The 14201-nt window shown below is 44.6% G+C and overlaps 1 protein-coding gene across 1 annotated transcript in view; it reads left to right on the forward strand.

Annotated features, from left to right (window-relative positions):
• Nucleotides 1–834: 834 nt before the first annotated feature.
• The window catches only part of trabd2b (TraB domain containing 2B), an 89464-nt gene continuing 76097 nt past the window's right edge, over nucleotides 835–14201 (forward strand). Inside the window, exons 1-2 of the mRNA XM_031786067.1 lie at nucleotides 835–1362; nucleotides 4490–5059. Coding sequence (XP_031641927.1) covers nucleotides 1255–1362; nucleotides 4490–5059 — 678 coding nt within the window. The 5' untranslated portion in view covers nucleotides 835–1254. The remainder of the gene's footprint in view (nucleotides 1363–4489; nucleotides 5060–14201) is intronic.

Below are 14201 nucleotides of genomic sequence, written 5' to 3' on the forward strand. Positions count from 1 at the left end.
ATCAATGTGAATGTAGAGGGAGATAAAAGACACTTAAGCAACAACCCCAGAACAAACAGATAATTTGTTACATGTGTATCCAGAATCCAGTTGGAGAACCGTGAGGACAGTCAGAGTCAAACACAGACCAGGCGTCCAGAGATGATAGGAGAGGAGTGAGGAGAGAGAGTTAAAATAAGACAGAGGACAAAGAATGGCTTGTCCAGGGCCTTTCTGCCATCGACCCAGAGGGGAGGCCCAGGTGGCACTTGTTTGAGGGGCTCCCATGATAAATGGCCCACTACTTGATTCTGTCACACTGTCTGCCATGTGGACAATAACATGGGTCATGGCATAGTTTTGACACTGTGGACTGAAGAGAGGGAAAACTTTGTCTCTCAACATGGCCATTCATCAGAACCATTCAGAATTACACAAGATGACCATATCTAAGAGGGCTATTATAAGATAAATAAATAAAAAACTCTTCACAGTTGTCTTTACTGAGATGTTTAATTGTAGGCATTAATCACTCAGGACTGGGTCACTGGGGCTAAGGGACAATATTAAACTCTTGTGCAAAAAGTGTCAAACAAGCAATGACAGTGATACATGTGAACCAAATGAAAATGAAACATATGACATGTTTAACATAACTTAAGATGTTTTGAAGGACTCCTGGCTTGAAAGGCACCAGACTGGCATTGCAACATTGTCTCACCTGCCCTTTCAGTGGTTGGCAACATGGCATTGCATTATTTTGATTCGTGCAGGGTCTTAAGCACTGGAATTACAGATGACAGTTTGAATGACTCCATCTCCCATATCATCTCTCACTCACACGCAAAGCTGTGCTCTCCCTTTCCCCTCAAAACCTACCTTCCCCTCCTCTTAAAATAAGCATTTGGGGAAAATATTCTAAGCGTACCACCTACTCCACTCAACCAGCCAGGCTTCAAACTTCTAGAGCGCACTGCGAAAACTTTCCTCTGCAATTGCTGAAAAACCGACTGACACAGGACAGCGCCGAGTGAGAAGAGATAGGGAAAGTAGAACGCGTAACCCGTTAATAGTTGCCTGGGGTTTGGGAATGGCGGAGAGTCGGAATGATCTATGTCCTCCTTCCGAATGGCACATGTGAGCCGAACCCTGTCTCCTACGGGTCTATTTTGTTACATGTTAGGAGGCGAAAGCCAGTAAACAGCGAGAAAGAGACAGGGGGAAGGTTGAAGTATCTACAACAGCCTGTCTACACCACTATCCTCTTATCTCGAGATGGTCTGTCCGCAAGGACTTCGATGGCTCCTACTAACCGCTCTCTTGCACGCTGTCGCACCCCGGGACACCCGCGAGAGACCGAGGCAATGTGACCCACCGAAGTCGGTAAGTTATGCGGAGTAGTTACAGTTACTTACCTGTTTCAGTAATGTCATGAGGCAATGTCACACATGAAGATATCCTTGAATGGATAGACTCAAGCCTTTTAGCTAAATATTTTGGGTTAATTGCAAATGTATGTGTCTAGTCTACAACTGCCACAGTAGGCTACAACCAATTATACAATTTAAATAAACGCACTTTGCTTACACAGTGTTCCTGAATAAGTTGTCTTATGTGCAGCGGGTAGGCCAATATAAAAATAGTGAGTTATTATGTAGTTATTGAGTTTTTGTGTAACAACCAAATTAACAATAACAACAACAAGTTTTGAGTTTTATTGTCACGGAAATAGTGACATGCTATAATAACTACCTACACGTTAAATACACGAACAATAATTGTGTTTATAGCAACTTTATTAGGCTACCGTATTATTATAGTATAATTACCACATGTGTTATTATTAATATTATTATTATTATGCCATCATATATTTTTTAGGCTAATCCATTATTTCAATGCTTCGTTAATAGGCCTGTAGCCTACAAGTTGAAGAGGGAAAGCCCATGGCCTATAATTGAAACAATTTCCAATCAGCATAATTGCTTCCAATGGCACCTCAAAAGTAAGTTATTTTACTTGACATAGCCTATTCTTGAGTTTCCTCACATAAGTCTGGGCCTGAAAAATGGAAGCAGTTGCCAAGCGAAATATGGTTCATGCGCGCCTACCATATGCCTGTTTATATGGCAAAAGATAGTGGGGAACACAAACGGGTGACTTGACTTTACATACATTTATTTGGAAAAGTTTCAATTACCTTTCAATCCAAACTGATCAAGTTTCAATGAAACACGACCTATTAAAACAGTTATCGGGCATTTTTGCAAAAATATGGAATGGGCTTGTTTTCACAAAGGGAGTCAGCCCATTCGAATTCATTTAATTTGAGTGTTATTTTATCTGGCCAGGACCATGTTGCACATGCTCCCGTCTGTATGTCTCTCAGTGTGCATTTCTCATGGTTCTAATTAATTTTCTTCTGATTCTTCTCTTGTGCTGATGATAGAGACAATGCGTGTCGTACGCGTAGATTACATGACTTGGTCTGGTCTACATGACTGGTAGACTACAAATTCCCAGATAGAAACGCAATAGGCCTACATCATAACTGGAATTACATGACTGCAGTAATAACGTTCATTACAGTTCATTTTAACGGGGCATGATGTGATCTATTAATATAATACAAATGTGTTATAATACATTATTGAAAATATTTATCAGGGTTGACTTGATAGTATTGCTACAACATAGTCCACAAAATAATGAAATTGTTGGTATTTTAACCTGCATCTTATAATGGCATTGTTGTCAGGGTCCAGGGATTAACTGTATATGTTGTTCCCCCTTCATGTGATTTGTAATACGTCAGTACAGAGGTATCTGTTTTGTGTTAAAAGTAATTACCCAATAAAATTGAGTTGTTCACATCAGTGCTCCGGAGCGAGCTACAACCAGCGGGCGAGGAGCTCTCCTCAGGTCTGGGCTCGGCCAAGTCAAGTAAAACGGACTTCAACTATCCTTATTCGATCGTAAAGAAGTCTTCCTGTCTCGGTGAAGACGAACAGACGTTTGACGATTTAATGATTAACAAATGATATGTATAAAGTTACCAAAATATATAGCCAAAATATAATAGTCAGAGCTGTAGGCGTCACCCATGCATTTATTTGGTTGTACTTAGGCTATGCTAATGTGAAAATCCTTTCCAAAGAAACGTTTTGAAACGTCTTCATCACAAATTGCAAGTTTGAGAGGATGTGCAAGCATTTTAGTATAAAACATAGTTCAATGCAATAATTAGGCCTAAAATTATACAAATGACATTTATGACAATAACAATCCCTTGCAAATACAATAATATTTCAAAATATTTAATGCCTTTTGACAGGGTTTTGAAATCCTTTAAAAAACGTAATTTAAAATGACAAATGTTAGCATGGCATTGGCATTACAATTGTTATTACAACTGGGGAAGTTTTCATTGAATTAGGGTCGAAATAAACATTTAAAGGGGCTTGGCCCCCCAGATAGCATATGAACATATCATGAAAGTCATGAAATAAATGTTTAGAATTACAGGAACTGTGCTTTAAAACATTTTCTCTCAGCCTCATGGCAAAATATGTAGAATGTCAGGAAATGCGTTCTAAGACAGCAACATTTTCTCTCAGCCTCATGGCAAAATGTGTAGAATGTCAGGAAATGAGTTCTAAGACAGCAACATTTTTGGACCATGTTGGTGAACCCAGCGAAACTGCTAAGCTACTGATACAAATAAAAAAAATCCTCAATCCCAGCATCATAGCAGCATCTCTATGGTTTGACTTATGTTTTGCAGAGCTATGATCTATGGATGTTTTTGTAAAGAAGGCATAAGGACCCTCATCAAATCCCTGGAATGTTAATGAACTGTAAGGAATAGACACATAAACAAAGCTTTTTCCATTTTATCAGACTTTTATAGTGTTCAGTAAACCAGATACAGTAGCCACGTTTGACAAAATGTTCAGCAAAGGCCTATTTGTGTGCATTTTGTTGTTTGTGTAGGCTATCCAATGGCTTTTGCAAAAAAGTACTTCCTCAAGTAAAGGATATCCCAGTTAGGTGGGTTGCAGCAGTTTTATATGGTTCAGTATGTTTATACTGCCGTAGCAACCCTTGAAAAGCTTCCCAGCTTCACAGAGGCATTGGCAGCACAGCTATACACCTCAACAATACACTGGGGTCTGTTTACAAGGAGAAAGCTTCACTATAAACTCGCTGCCTCAGAACAGCAGACAGACAGAGAGCAGCACAGTGGAAGTTAGCTGACAAGGTTTCATTGAGTCCCTTGCCTTTATCTCCAGCTGACATTTCAACAGATTCTATTGCATTGACCTGTATCTCAACCAACTAAAAAGCCTGTTTTGAATCACTAAATCACAAAAAGTACTTTTGACTTAACTACTGTCAATGGCCTTTACTCAGAAGGTTAATTTACTCTATTCAAATACTGATTGTCATAAACTCTCTCTCGCATCTCCTCCTCCCCATCCTCCCACTCAACCCACCTGCGCCCCCATAGCAAACCGACATGAACTCTTTCCTCTGGACGGTGGAGCGCCCAGCTCCCTATCCCCCCTCCTATCTCTTTGGGACCATCCATGTGCCCTATACCCGTGTGTGGGACTTCATCCCAGATGTCTCCAAACGGGCCTTTCAGACCAGCGCCAACGTGTTCTTCGAGCTAGACCTGACTGATCCCCTGACCATCTCCAAGTTGACCAGCTGCCAGCTGCTGCCCCACGGGGAAAACCTGCAGACCCTGCTGCCCCGGGACCTGTACCGCCGCCTCAAACGCCACCTGGACTATGTCAAGCACATGATGCCCTACTGGATGACGGCAGACCAGCGGGGCCGGGGGCTGTACGCTGACTACCTCTTCAATGCCATTGCAGGGAACTGGGAGAGGAAGAGGCCTGTGTGGGTGATGCTGATGGTTAACTCTCTGACGGAGTCAGACGTGAGGTCGCGTGGGACCCCCGTACTGGACCTGTTCCTGGCCCAGGAGGCCGACCGCATGGGGAAGAGGACAGGAGCGGTGGAGCGGGTGGAGGAGCAGTGTCACCCCCTCAACGGACTTAACTTCTCCCAGGTAAGAGAGGGGGCTGTGGAGGGGGTGGATTTTGGACATGATCATTGGAGTTGGGGGATATGTGATTGTTGGGTGCATTTGGTTGGCGGCTGGGGGCAGGGAGTTGGGAGATTTAATAGAAGGGAAGTCTTGGGAGGAGTTAGTGGAGAATGTAGAAGATGACAATGGGAGGAGAAAAATATGATTAGAAACAGTATGTTTCAAAGCTGTGAAGGTGGTTTTAAAGTTATTATTGTGCCTGAGCCTTACAAAACAGACATGAGAGCTGAATCAGCTGACGAGGTGTCACGTTGACAGCTGTAAGTGTAACATGAGTTAGTGAAGGTGTGAGGTAAAAGACTGTGTGGGACGGGTAGTCCTCTTTTCACTGGGCTGACTGCCTGTCTTGGTGCTATGATACAACCACTGTTAGTATCTTGCTCTGTAACTTAACACTGAAAGATGTACAGAATAACCAAATGACTTGATGACAGAAACATGGGGAGTATCCGTGTTTTATATCTCCTTGGAAGGGCTGTAGTGGAAGGGTAACATGGAGGTCTAAATAAAGGATGGCCCAGGAATGGTTAGGGGGAGGTCAACTCAAGTCAATTTTTCCAAACTCTGGGAGGTCCAAGCATGTCTTTGATGTGCTAGGACTGGGAGGCTATTCCCCTGCACACACACACACACACACACACACACACACACACACACACACACACACACACACACACACACACACACACACACACACACACACACACACACACACACACACACACACACACACACACACACACACACACACACACACACACACAAGCCCGGCATGCCTGGGCCTCCCGAGTGACAGGGTGCGGGGCTCCTGCGCTAATTTGAGAGGCACTGGGCCCACACAGCCTCTCCTCTTTCATCAGCACCTCCTAACTACGCTGTCAAAGAGTACACACACACACACACACACACACATACATACAGCTGCCCTGCACATGCATGGGAACCTGGAACACAACTGCCCTACAACGGAGCAATGTTGCAAGGCCAAGTCATGAACTGCTTCTCAGTGTAGTAGTATACAGGATGCAGTGATAATATAAGTCTAATTTCTAATGACCACAGCCTGGAGCTAACACTCTATCATTAACTCTTGGTGTAATGCCTGTTATTTCCAATGAGAACATGAGTAAATCACCAATACAAAGTATTGGACGACTGCCTGCCTTTCTATTGTTCCAGGGAAGGGACATTTTTATAAGGCAGGTGTCACGTCTTGACCTTAGTTCCTTTGTTATGTTTCTTGTTTAGGTTCGTCAGGGTGTGAGTTGGGGTGGGCATTCTACAGTGGGGCAAAAAAGTATTTAGTCAGCCACCAATTGTGCAAGTTCTCCCACTTAAAAAGATGAGAGAGGCCTGTAATTTTCATCATAGGTACACTTCAACTATGACAGACAAAATGAGAAAAAAAATCCAGAAAATCACATTGTAGGATTTTTAATTTATTTATTTGAAAATTATGGTGGAAAATAATAACAAAAGTTTATCTCAATACTTTGTTATATACCCTTTGTTGGCAATGACAGAGGTCAAACATTTTCTGTAAGTCTTCACAAGGTTTTCACACACTGTTGCTGTTATTTTGACCCATTCCTCCATGCAGATCTCCTCTAGAGCAGTGATGTTTTGGGGCTGTTGCTGGGCAACACGGACTTTCAACTCCCTCCAAAGATTTTCTATGGGGTTGAGATCTGGAGACTGGCTAGGCCACTCCAGGACCTTGAAATGCTTCTTACGAAGCCACTCCTTCGTTGCCCGGACGGTGTGTTTGGGATCATTGTCATGATCATTGTCATGCTGAAAGACCCAGCCATCTTCAATGCCCTTGCTGATGGAAGGATCTCACTCAAAATCTCACGATACATGGCCCCATTCATTCTTTCCTTTACACGGATCAGTCATCCTGGTCCCTTTGCAGAAAAACAGGCCCAAAGCATGATGTTTCCACCCCCATACTTCACAGTAGGTATGGTGTTCTTTGGATGCAACTCAGCATTCTTTGTCCTCCAAACACGACGAGTTGAGTTTTTACCAAAAAGTTATATTTTGGTTTCATCTGACCATATGACATTCTCCCAATCTTCTTCTGGATCATCCAAATGCTCTCTAGTAAACTTCAGACAGGCCTGGACATGACCTGGCTTAAGCAGGGGGACACGTCTGGCACTGCAGGATTTGAGTCCCTGGCGGCGTAGTGTGTTACTGATGGTAGGCTTTGTTACTTTGGTCCCAGCTCTCTGCAGGTCATTCACTAGGTCCCCCCGTGTGGTTCTGGGATTTTTGCTCACCGTTCTTGTGATCATTTTGACCCCACCGGGTGAGATCTTGCGTGGAGCCCCAGATCGAGGGAGATTATCAGTGGTCTTGTATGTCTTCCATTTCCTAATAATTGCTCCCACAATTGATTTCTTCAAACCAAGCTGCTTACCTGTTGCAGATTCAGTCTTCCCAGCCTGGTGCAAGTCTACAATTTTGTTTCTGATGTCCTTTGACAGCTCTTTGGTCTTGGCCATAGTGGAGTTTGTAGTGTGACTGTTTGAGGTTGTGGACAGGTGTCTTTTATACTGATAACAAGTTCAAACATGTGCCATTAATACAGGTAACGAAGGGAGGACAGAGTAGCCTCTTAAAGAAGAAGTTGCAGGTCTGTGAGAGCCAGAAATCTTGCTTGTTTGTACGTGACCAAATACTTATTTTCCACCATAATTTGCTAATAAATTCATAAAAAATCCTACAATGTGATTTTCTGAATTTTTCTTCTCATTTTGTCTGTCATAGTTGAAGTGTACCTATGATGAAAATTACAGGCCTCTCTCATCTTTTTAAGTGGGAGAACTTGCACAATTGGTGGCTGACTAAATAATTTTTTTGCCTCACTGTATGTGTTGTTCTAGTTTTGGTTTTCTATGTGTTTGGCCTGGTATGGTTCTCAATCAGAGGCAGCTGTCAATCGTTGTCTCTGATTGAGAATCATACTTAGGTAGCCTGTTTTTCCCACTTGATTTGTGGGTAGTTGTTTTCTGTTTTGTGTTGTTGCACCTTACAGGACTGTTTCGTTCACTCTCTTTGTTGTTTTGTTATTCAGTGTTCAGTTGATTTATTAAATATTAACATGGACACATACCACGCTGCATTTTGGTCCGATCTTGACTACTCTTCCTCCGATGACGAGGAGAACCGTTACAGCAGGTGTATTGTTGGATAACATTTGTGTTGTTGGAGGTTATTTTTCTAAAATCATAATGAATAACTTGAATAAACTCAGTAGCACAATGGACTTTTGGACTTTTGTGCAAGCAAATTATCAACCATCTCAAGTTGTATGAAAAGAGTTCAAAACCTGAAATGAAAGAGACGTGGAAACAATTATAGTCAATTATAATTAGCGATGTAATTTGAACACTATGGTTGATTGGATCTCTCTCTATGGTGACTGGATCTCTCTCTTTGGTGATTGGATCTCTCTCTATGGTGATTGGATCTCTCTCTATGGTTGATTGGAACAAAGATGAGGTCAGGCTGACAGACTGAAAAAACGAGAGAGGAAAAGCGAGAGAGAAAGAGAGAGAGAGTGACGGTGAGGGAGGGAGGGAGCGAGGGAGGGAGGGCAGGGAAAGACTGATGTGCATCATGTCAGTGCCAGTGGTGGCTAGATCTGACAGCTCCAAACCCTACTGTCCACATATCATTTGTTCCCAATAAACGTAGCTGATTACAATATCCTGTAACTTGCCGCTCCCGCGTCATCAAGAGGGTCTCCGATGGTGATTCTTCATCTGCCATAATTATTTTCATACTGTAGGCACCTGGCCCATGCACAACGAGTGACCTGGAACTGTGCAGCTGGACCTGGGGCATGGGCTAGCCCAGCTTCGCATCCCCTCCCCTCCCCTCAGCATGGGGACAGTGTGGTGGTGTCACTGAGTCAACCATCACCCTGGGTCTCCTGACCTCACAGGAAGTGATCTGTCCAGATGAGAGGTATAACTGATAAACAGTTTCCCCCATGGTGAGAAGTGTACCCTGGCCTCCCAGGTGGCGCAGTGGTTAAGGGCGCTGTACTGCAGCGCCAGCTGTGCCACCAGACTCTGGGTTTGCGCCCAGGCTCTGTCGTAATCGGCCATGACTGGGAGATCAGTGGGGCAACGCACAATTGGCCTAGCGTCGTCCGTGTTAGGGAGGGTTTGGCCGGGTAGGGATATCCTTGTCTCATCGCGCACTAGCGACTCCTGTGGTGGGCCAGGTGCAGTGCACGCCAACCAAGGTTTCCAGGTGCACAGTGTTTCCTCCGACACATTGGTGCGGCTGGCTTCCGGCTTGGATGCGCTCTGTGTTAAGAAGCAGTGCGGCTTGGTTGGGTTGTGTATCGGAGGACGCATGACTTTCAACCTTCGTCTCTCCCGAGCCCATACGGGAGTTGCAGCGATGAGACAAGATAGTAGCTACTAAACAATTGGATACCACGAAATTGGGGAGAAAAAGGGGTCAAATTTAAAGAAAAAGAAAAGAGAAGTGTACCCTGTGGTAGAAAATGTTCTGAAATGGACATGGTGCTTTCCCATCCGGAACTGATATGCATAAATACATTTTTTAAATATAGAGACCAGTTCCGAATGGACCCGAGAACAACTAGACCCATTCCGTATAGACCTCGTCTGATCCAGTTGAGGGAAGCAGCAGAAAAGTCCATTTTGAAGCTACTTTATTAATCGGATCTGATAAAGTGCAAGATAGAGGAGGTAGAGGTAGATGACACTCTAGCAGGGGCAGTGCTGTGTGTGTGTAGGCTACTGTGAGTGTGAGCGAGTGACACATGGAACGGGGAGGAGGGAGAGATGAGAGACTGCAACCAACAAGCCGACTCGCGCAATAGTAGACAAATAACTGCCATAGCTAGGTTATTTATCTTCCAATATGATTGCGTAGTACCTGTGTTGACAGCATCAAACCGGGAGAGGCTAGTTAAGCTAGGCTAATTGAGGCTGCATGCGCTTTCTCGTCCTACACAGTTACAAACAACAGCTAATCTCCTAACTTTTGCCCCTCATGGAGGCTCTATGACTGCAGACTATTGCCACTTTGATGACTTATGATTGGCCAACAAGCTACAGTACGTTTGCCACTCTCGTGAAAAGCAAAGAGCAGCACCATAAATTAGAAGAAAAAAATCTCTGTCTACTGCAGCGGTCAAGTTCTGATCTATACTGAACAAAAATATAAACGCAACATGTAAAGATCCCAGAAATGTTCCATACACACAAAAAGCTTATTTCTCTAAAATGTTTTGCACAAATTTGTTTACATCTCTGTTAGTGAGCATTTCTCCTTTGCCAAGATAATCCAGCCACCTGAGAGATGTGGCATATTAAGAAGCTGATTAAACAGCATGATAATTACACATGTACACAATGTGCATTTTGTCACACAACACAGGGCCACAGATGTCTCAAATGTTGAGGGAGCATGCAATTGGCATGTTGACTGCAGGAATGTCCACCAGAGCTGTTGCCAGATAATTTGTTAATTTCTCTACCATAAGCCGGCTCCAACGTTGTTTTAGAGAATTTGGCAGTACAACCGCAGACCATGTGTAACCACGCCAGCCCAGGACCTCCATATCCAGCTTCTTCACCTTCGGGGTTGTCTGACACCAGCCTCCCGGACAGCTGTTGAAACTGAGTTTGCACAAAGTATTTCTGCACAAACTGTCAGAAACAGTCTTAGGAAAGCTCATCTCCGTGCTTGTCGTCCTCACCAGGGTCTTTCTTGACATGACTGCCAATCGGCGTCATAACTGACTTCCGTGGGCAAATGCTCACCTTCGATGACCCCTGGCAGCTGGAGAAGTATGCTGTCCTGGATAAATCCCAGTTTCAACAGACAGTGTGTATGGCATTGTGTGGGCGAGGGGTTTGCTGATGTCAGCATTGTGAACAGAGTACCCAATGGTGTTGGTGGGGTTATGGTATGGGAAGGCATAATCTACAGGCAACAAACACAATTGCATTTTATCGATGCCGATTTTGTCACGTTCTGACCTTTATTTCCTTTGTTTTGTCTTTATTTAGTCAGGGCGTGAGTTGGGGTGGGCAGTCTATGTTTTGTGTTTCTATGTTTGGTTTCTGTTTCGGCCTAGTATGGTTCTCAATCAGAGGCAGGTGTCGTTAGTTGTCTCTGAATGAGAATCATACTTAGGTAGCCTGGGTTTCACTGTTGGTTTGTGGGTGTTTTTTTCCGTGTCTGTGTTTTATAATGTTTTATTATTTATTTATTTATTATTTTATAATAAACGATATGGACACTTACCACGCTGCGTTTTGGTCCGATCCCTGCTACACATCCTCTTCAGACGAAGAGGAGGAAATCTGCCGTTACAGATTTGAATGCACAGGGATACCGTGACAAGATCCTGAGGCCCATTGTTGTGCCATTCATCCGCCGCCATCACCTCATGTTTCAGCATGATAATGCACAGCCCATGTCGCAAGGATCTGTACACAATTCCTGAAAGCTGAAAATGTCCCAGTCTTCCATGGCCTGCATACTCACCAGAAAATGTTACCTGTTGAGCATGTTTGGGATGCTCTGGATTGATGGGTACGACAGGGTGTTCTAGTTCCTGCAAATATCTAGAAACTTTACACAGCATTTGAAGAGGAGTGGGACAACATTCCAATGGCCACAATCAACAGCCTGATCAACTCTAAGAGAAGGAGATGTGTCACGCTGCATGAGGCAAATGGTGGTCACACCTGATACTGACTGGTTTTCTAATCCACGCCACCATTTTTAAAAAAAGTTATCCCTACAGATGGAGCTCTGGCGCACTTACAGACCTGATAGAACTTTGGTTTCTGTGTGCAGTAGCAGTGAGGCAGCAGTGAGGCTGTCGAAACAAAGGCTTGGGGAGAGCATGTTTCTCCAGAGCTGTGGAGGGCGATACAGGCCGACAGATGGGTGGGCCAGCCAGCACCAACCACTCTCCAAAGGCACGCTATCCACAGTGAGGGGGAACCTGCAGGAAGCCAGGACTTCTAGAGGGGTGCAAGCTGGTCACCGTCCAGCAGACGCTTTCTGAAAAAGTCAACAACAACCACAGGCACCTCTCTCCCACTCCCCCGTCTCAGTGCACTACATCTATATCTACATGTAGACCTGAGCCTCTGCTGCCTGCGTCTCTCCGTCTCTGGCCTGGTGTATAAATACCCCTATTTATTTACTCTGGTTAACTTTGCAGCCGAAGCACAGCCCTTGTCAGCGGGAGATGACATCACAGCTGTGCCCCCCTTCTCTGTGTTGAGGTCAGAGGTGGCGACTGGGCTGGCTGTGCAGTGAGGAGACTCTGAGTTCTGAGTTAGGAGCTGAACGTTCAGGGGCCCCAGAACAGAAAAGGCTAAGTTACTGGGCTATTTTCCAGGCAGGTCACCGTGATATAAGTCAGTATTCGACATCCATCCATGTCTGAGGACATCAGGAGATGACGTGGAAACCGGCCACTCGGGGCAACAGTGAGTGCTGTCGGTTTTGCTAGGGCGTTCTGGATGGGGATGGCGGATGGGTGTAAGCATCTACCTGTGGTTCGAAAGGTTGCATGTTCGAATCCAGCGATAGAAAGTTGTTTTTGATATTTTTGTTTTAAGCCTATCCCAAACCTTAACCCCTACTTTAATTATTCAGAGTTAATGCCTAACTTTAAGAATTTGGACTTAATGCCTAACTTAACCTGAAACACTTTGAAATGTAACATTTGAGGAACATGGATGAACGCCTAATTCCGATGTGAGACAGTGAGGGCTTGTTGCGATTTACACTGTGACCTGGAGAGGGAGTCTCCTCAGCAGGGACAGATCTGGTTTCTCCTCAGCAGGAGCTTGGGGTGCCCTGTGGTGCACTGTGACAGAGACGTCTATTTCAATCAGCCCTGCCCCCGACACAGCTCAGTAGTCCTTCTCTGCTCTAGCAAAGACTTTAGGTTGAGACTTTCTGCTGTGCTGACATAGCATACAATATCGGCCTCTCAGTCCGAGATGAAACGCTGAGACTGAGATGATACGCTGAGCCTGAGATGATACGCTGAGTCTGAGATGACACGCTGAGTCTGAGATGATACGCTGAGTCTGAGATGATACGCCGAGTCTGAGATGATACGCCGAGTCTGAGATGATACTCTGAGTCTGAGATGATACGCTGAGTCTGAGATGATACTCTGAGTCTGAGATGATACGCTGAGTCTGAGATGATACGCTGAGTCTGAGATGATACGCCGAGTCTGAGATGATACGCCGAGTCTGAGATGATACGCCGAGTCTGAGATGATACGCCGAGTCTGAGATGATACGCCGAGTCTGAGATGATACGCTGAGTGACCAGAGAAATAAAGATCTCCCTTGTCTCGACAGGGTCACGGAGAGCACTGATGAAGACAAGCTGTGTTCAAAACACACATCTCCCGGGTATCATATCAAATCATGACAGAACACTTTTCAGTGTGTTCATTGGATGGCTCTCGTATAAATAATGCATATTTAAAGGGAGGAATTAGGTAACATATGACCTGGTCTTTAGTCAAATATTTACATTCCATGGCTGATGTGTTAGGATGGGTCTGGAGCGCTCCTCTGGCCACAGGGCCTGGAGAAAAGTGATGGAAAAAACAGTTGCCTCCTCTGCTCCCTAACCTGGCTCCTTCTGGCTCCATGCTCCCTCCCTCCCTCTCTCTCGCTCCATGTCTTGGGGCTCTCGCTGTCCCACTACTCAACTGTACACACCTGGATCTGAACACACAGAACAGAAGAGTAGGAGAGTATAGTTCAAACACTGGGACTCTCCTACTATGTGTCTACTATGGTTGGTGCTACGACTCTGCTACTACATTGATTGTTACAATGTTGGAAAGAAACCCCAAAGGAAACACTGGTAGATATTCACTCTTTACGAGTGACGTTAGAGGATGATGTCAAGCCTCGTATGACTCCTAGTACAAATATGTGGAAAACTGCCGGGCAACACGTATCAGACAGGATATTTCCTGGCTCCGTTGGCAGGCGGAGGGCCAACCACCGCTCTAATGACTTAATTGGCTTCTTAATGACTAAATTGCCCTTCT

The sequence above is a fragment of the Oncorhynchus kisutch genome, linkage group LG13, assembly GCF_002021735.2.
Source record: "Oncorhynchus kisutch isolate 150728-3 linkage group LG13, Okis_V2, whole genome shotgun sequence".
In the NCBI taxonomy this organism is placed as follows: domain Eukaryota; kingdom Metazoa; phylum Chordata; class Actinopteri; order Salmoniformes; family Salmonidae; genus Oncorhynchus; species Oncorhynchus kisutch.